Here is a 6,722-nt window from a genome sequence, read left to right as displayed (position 1 = left end):
AAAAAAAAAAAAAAAAAAAGATAATGAATAAATGGGTATATATGTGATAAAGTTAATGGTAGAATCTAGATGATAGGTCTTTACTATAAAATTTTTTGTCTGTTGTTTTATGTTAGAAATTTTTCCTGCTAAAATTTGGGGGGAAAGGGGGAGTGACTTGTTTTTTAAAGCCAGTAAGCTTGAAAACAGTTCAAAAACATGAGTTAATAAACTTTTCTCAACAAGGAATAAACAGTATTATCTCACATACAAATTATTCTACAAAAGACAACACACAGCAGTGTATTTTTTCCTGTGATGAAAAATATATATCTATTTCATCACCTTATAGTCATACCTCATATTAAAATTTACTTTTCTCATTCAATACAATTAAATTGAATCACAAGCAAAAACTTAACTATATTTTACTATTAATAACTGCAATGATCAATAAATACACATTTGTTTATATTTAACTGAAGAATTTAGGAACTAGTGTCTCTGAAATTCATGTGGGCAACCCTTGTAAGTACACATGTAAATCTACCACAGCATGGACGTGGGACCTTGGCCAGTGTGAACCTGGGAGGTAACTTCCATCCCTGGCTAATTCCCCTCTAACCACTGAAGGATTAGCTTTCCTGTTTCCCTTTCCAGGCCATCAAGGGTCTCCCATTCTGAGTTTTAAAGATAATCACACAGTTTCCCCTAATCTTCTTGTCACTAAAGCAAGTTCACATTCTTAACATTTTTATCAATTTTTACTGCTTACACCAATGAAACTTAGAATTTAAGGTCATTTACTTACAATTTAAGGACAAAGATCATATAAGGGATAACAATCAGCTCTCGAAGGTTCATAAAACATTAAAATATTATTCCTCTAGATTTCTTAGGAAAACTGAGATAAGAATATCTGGATATTTTATTAGAAGAAGCTGTGTCTTTGGGACTGCAGAGGAAGGAAATTTGAAAAGGAAAGCTGGAAGACAAAACTGAAGATTTTATCTTCAAAACCAGAGCAGATGTCTCGGAGGGTAGAGAAGCAGCTGTAACAGTGCTCCTCTCACTTCCCTCCCGTTTCTCCTTGTCCAACTCTATTTGCCACTTTGCAGTCCCACTAGGATAAATCCTATCTTAGATCAACCTTAACAAAGGCAAAAAAAAAAAAAGAGAGAGAGATAAAGACAAAAAAAAAAATACATCTCAGTTAGTAGCAACAGAAATGAGGTAGGAAATGAGCAGCAGCCTGGGAGAGACAACAGTAATTGGCAGCAACAGGGAGAGATGGGGAGTTCTGTGGCCACCGGGACCTTCTACTGTGACAAGCTTCTGGGGAGAAGGCACACAGTACATAAATTTAAACTGCTTATAATTTTCTTCCTATGTTCCAAATTATCCTATTTCCTTTCCCATATAAGCAGAAAGATAACCATAAACATTTATAACTACATAATTTTATAAGATGTTATTTTATAAACTTTAATTCAGGTTCTGCTCTAGAAAAACTCAAAATAATATTTCAAGTGGAATCAATTAAGCATAGTTTTAAATTGTATTGGCCAGGCACGGTGGCTCACAACTGTAATTCCAGCACTTTGGGAGGCTGAAATAGGAGGATCACTTGAAGCCAGTAGTTTGAGACCAGCCTGGGCAACAAAGCAAGACCCTGTTCTCTACAAAGAATAGTAAATAAATAAATAAATAAATAAGCTGGGTGTGGTGAAGTGTGCCTGCAGTCTAGACACTCAGGTGGGTGAAATAGGAGGATCCTTTGAGCCCAGGAGTTTGAGGCTGTGGTGAGCTATGACTGTGCCACTGCACTATAGCCTGGGTGACAGAACAAGACCCTTCCTCTAAAAAGAAAAATACACACACATACACAGACACACACACACACACACACACACACACACACACACCCCTTATTTCTTTTAATCAAATCCCAGAAAATCATCTAATACCACATGAAATCAAACAGCACACATAGCCTGTGACTTGAATTTTAAAATTTAATAAATCATCTCTATTCTAATTTCAAATATTTTACATACAAAATTTTTTTGGCTGAAAAATATTTTTTTTACTAAAAATTATATCATTTTTAACCAATAATTTAAAGCTACAACAGAATAAAGATTGTTAATATACATGCTGGGTACTTCCCAATCCCCTCTCACACAACTTAGTCCTAAGTAAAGCCAGGAAAAAAATCACCACAGAATGGTAAATATACTGCACATCTGGGAACCAAACATCTGCTTTGGAATCTGAGATGTAAGAGCAGCTAGGATCAAATGTGGCAGAGATTTCTTTCCTACACTCTGGAAATTCCAAGCAGGCTCAATGACTTTTCTACCTTCCTATGAATCCTGAATGAGTAAAGCTTTCCTATGAAATTTTCAAAAGGAAAAAATTGTTCACAAAATATTCTCTTAAACCTCTTCTAGAATTCTAGTAGTAAGCACACCTTCAATATACAATATACACTACACTTCTGCATCTACATACCTGCATACACACGTCTTCTCATAAATATGTGGGAGAGATGAATAAAAGGAAAGGGTAAAAAGCACAAAATATTCTTTAAAAAAAACTGTGATGCCAAATGGCTCTGAACCAAAACATTCATAAAATAACACTGACTATATTTCTGAATAGGGTAACTCTTAGACAATTCTGAAAATGCTATTCCCAAAGATCCACACAGACTATACAAGATTTAAAGTTAATTTACTTACGGAAAAAATCCTTTTTCACCAGGTTTTTTGCACAGAGTACTGTAAAAAAAAAAAAAAAATACGTGGGAAAAATTAAAATAAAATGTTAAGAGTGTATTGTTACATTTTAAAACACTGAAAACAGCAGTGAATAATTAAACCCTAAGGATAGCAAGGTATGAAACATGATCACAAACTTTCAAATTAGCAAACAAAAGACAGTTGAACCACTGGTTGCAACTTTAGCAATGATCACCAGTAATAGCTGAAGGCAAGAAAGTTTATAAATCTGATATTCTAACAATAAGATAGAAATTCAATCCCTATCTTTCATCTTCTATTCTCTGAGAAACTCAGTGGCAATGGGGAAAAATAGTTCAAAGAAAAAGATATGTAAAGTCAGGTTGGTATATCTATTTTAAGGATAAAATAATTTTATACTGAAGACAATCATAAATAATCTAAAGCTTTCCTGATATAGATGAGTTTTTTGTTTTGTTTTTTGTTTTTAACATTATGTTAAAAACATAAACGCCACAGAAAATTCACAGGAGAGATCAAATTACCTAAATCATCAGTTCAATGGCAAGATATGTCTACTATATCTTTTAAGAATTTAAAGTTTATATATTGAAATTAAATATCCCAAACCCACATTTTCCAAGTTACTATGCATTAAATTACTTACATGGACGAATGCACAACCTTGTGAATATACTAAAAAATACTGAATTGCCCACTTTAAAAAGGATACATTTTATAATATATGAATTACATATCAATTTTAAAATTACTGCTTACAGGTCCGGCACAGTGGCTCATGCCTGTAATCCCAGCACTTTGGGAGGCCAAACTGGGTGGATCACTTGAGGTCAGGAGTTTGAGATCAGCCTGGCTAACATGGTGAAACTGTTTCTTCTAAAAATACAAAAATTAGCTGGGTGTGGTGGCACATGCCTGTAATCCCAGCTACTCAGGAGGCTGAGGCATTAGAATCACTTGAATCTGGGAGGTGGAGGTTGCAATGGGCCGAGATTGCAACACTGCACTCCAGCCTGGGCAACAGAGCAAGACTCTGTCATTAATTAGTTAATTAATTAATCTGCTTATAGAGTCATAAATTTAAAACTTCTTTAACTCAAACTTGATACAAGAGAAAGAAAAACACCAATTTTCATATATGTAAATTTTAATTTATAAAGTATCTACAAATGTAGTATTTGGTATTTTTATCTACTTCTCATAGTTTAAATGAATTACAGTTATTGGAAGTTTAGTGTATAAAAGCTCATTTGACATAAACTTGGGAATGAGTCTAAATAAATATAACTAATCACTCTAAGGGTTCATATAAAAAACGCTTTTAAAGACAGATGCCATCAGTAAATAAATAAAATTATTAAGTAAGCACAAGATACTGATATACTATGCAGAGTCGCTTAGGCCACGTCTAGAGTTTTGTTTTTAAAAACATAAAAACTCAATCAATCATGAAAACCAGGGCCATAACTAAGAATACCAAATCATGGCCGGCCGCTGTGGCTCACGCCTGTAATCCCAGCACTTTGGGAGGCTGAGGCAGGTGGATCACAAGGTCAAGAGATCGAGACCATCCTGGCCAACATGGTGAAACCCTGTCTCTACTAAAAAATACAAAAATTAGCTGGGCGTGGTGGCGCATGCCTGTAGTCCCAGCTACTTGTGAGGCTGAGGCAGAACTGCTTGAACCCAGGAGGTGGAGGTTGCAGTGAGCTGAGATCATGCCACTGCATGCCAGCCTGGCGCCTGGCAACAGAGCCAGACTCTGTCTCAAAAAAAAGAAAAACAAAAGAATACCAAATCACAAACTGGATTTAGAAGAACTCCTCCTCAAACTTTTGTCATAATATAAGCTGAATAGAATATTCAGGATCAATACATATGTAACACACACAAAAATCTAAATTATAATCTTCAGTTTTAATGAAGTAATAATTTTTTTAAACAAACCACTATGCATTTCACTAACATGAAATGATTTCACATCTGACTTCAGAGAAATAGAAAACATGAGATCTCCTCCAACTCAATGCCACCAAACGTACATATTCATTCTTTTTTTCCTTCCTTCCACTGACAACGTCTACTCTCCTCTCTAAGACTATCCTCTATCTCATATCCAAACCACCATGTTCTTGGGGATCTTCACCGCCATTATACATATCCTCCAACTTGTCCCCTTTTCTAACCACCTTGTCAGCATTTAAACATAATCAAGTCTTACCCAAGCCTCCCTTCAGCCATCATCTACCTCTTCCCTCTCATGCTAAAACTTCTCCAAAGAACTGCTTATACTTTTTGACTCCACTTCATTACCTCCCACTAGTGCCTTGACCCAATCCAATCTGCTTCCTCCCTCACCATTGCCTCTGAACTGCTGCTACAAAGCCCTGGAGATGTAATTACCAAGTCCATCCAACAGACACTTTTCATTCTTTACAGCACTTGACCCCCTCATGGGCATTTGCCACTGTTGACGACGCCCTCTTTTAGAACCCCTCTCTTCCAGTTCTGTTTAACACCACATTCGCCTGTTTCTATACAGGGCATAAAACTCACTCTAAGTCTTCTTTGCCAGGTCTTGCTATGCTATAAAACTTGAGTTCTTCAGAGTTTTGCCCTAGGTTCTCTTAATTTACTCCGTAACCTGAGGATCACAGTGTCCATTTTTGTAAACCTTGCAATTACATGTAAACTGTTACATATATGTTTATTTTCTGGGGAGATAATTCACATTTTTTCCTGGGAAAGAGTTCATAGCTTAACAGATTGACAGAACATTTCCTCTCTCTCAAAAAATAAAACCCAAAGAGCCACTTTTTCATATATTCTCTCTGGTCTTTACCATTTACTCTGTGGTTATGATGATACCTAAATTCATAAAACCCAATCCCTAGTTCTCTCCTGAACTCCAGGTCCACAAACCAAAAATGCGTTCCCCCCACAAAATCACAACTTCCCTCTCTCACCCGCAAACCCGCTCCTCCCTGCAGATGACTTTCTTTTCAATAAATAGCCTTCCTTTCCACTCCACTACCCAACTCAGAAATCTCCACAGCAACCTTCACTGTCCTTCTTCCTCCCAACATCCTGGCAATTACAATTCTCAGCAATTCTACCTCTGAAATATCCCTCATCTGTCTACCATCTATTATATAGGTAATTACAACAGTCCCCTTCCTCAGAAGCCTCACTTCCCTCCAGTTTACGCTGGACCTGAAGTGATCTAAAAATCTAATTAATTATTTCCATCCATTTCCCCTTCTAAGTTCCTTAAAACATTCCAAAGGTCTTCTGGCCCTAACTTACTTTGGTTTCAATGCCCTTCAAGCCCTGGCTCCTGCTCACCTCTCTGACCTCATCTTTCATCACCACAGCTCCCTGCCAGGCCCTTAAGTCTAAGATCCAGCCGTACTAACCTTCACTTTCTCACATGTACATCTCTCGCCCACAGCCTTCATGTGCCATTCTCTCTGCCTGAAACATTCTTCCTAGGCTTCTTCTACTCATCTCCGGGTCTCAAAAGGGAAGGGTACCTTTTAGAATATGTGTCTCTCAAGCCTTCCCCACTTGTACTTTCACAGAAGCTCATACTTATCATAAATACTTATTACATTTTATTGTTCTCGTTTAAGTTTGGAATGTTGCTTATAACCGTGGAGGTGGTAAGCTCCAGCATGAATCATGCCTGCCTCATCTCTTCGTATCGTCTGCACCAAGCACACATTGCACCTGGTACGTGCTAAGTACTCAGTAAATATCTGTTGAGTGAATGAAATAGACTCTAAAATAATCTAACTAACTTCACTAAAAAGAGAGCTTTTTATACTATATAACAATGACCAATCCTCATATAATCATAATTTTGACTTAAAAATCTTATTTTGCCGGGCGCGGTGGCTCAAGCCTGTAATCCCAGCACTTTGGGAGGCCGAGGGGGGTGGATCACGAGGTCAAGAGATCGAGACCATCCTGGTCAAC

The 6,722-nt window shown here is 37.0% G+C and overlaps 1 protein-coding gene across 1 annotated transcript in view; it reads right to left on the bottom strand.

The window, feature by feature from the left end:
- The window catches only part of SMURF2 (SMAD specific E3 ubiquitin protein ligase 2), a 122,662-nt gene that overhangs the window by 61,739 nt on the left and 54,201 nt on the right, over positions 1-6,722 (bottom strand). The window contains exon 2 of the mRNA XM_037734650.1: positions 2,724-2,762. Within this exon, the coding sequence (XP_037590578.1) occupies positions 2,724-2,762 (39 nt within the window). The remainder of the gene's footprint in view (positions 1-2,723; positions 2,763-6,722) is intronic.

This window comes from Cebus imitator, unplaced genomic scaffold (assembly GCF_001604975.1).
Source record: "Cebus imitator isolate Cc_AM_T3 unplaced genomic scaffold, Cebus_imitator-1.0 Scaffold650, whole genome shotgun sequence".
Taxonomy (NCBI): Eukaryota; Metazoa; Chordata; class Mammalia; order Primates; family Cebidae; genus Cebus; species Cebus imitator.
Note: the sequence above shows the minus strand (reverse complement) of the source record. Positions and strands in the feature narration are given on the sequence as shown.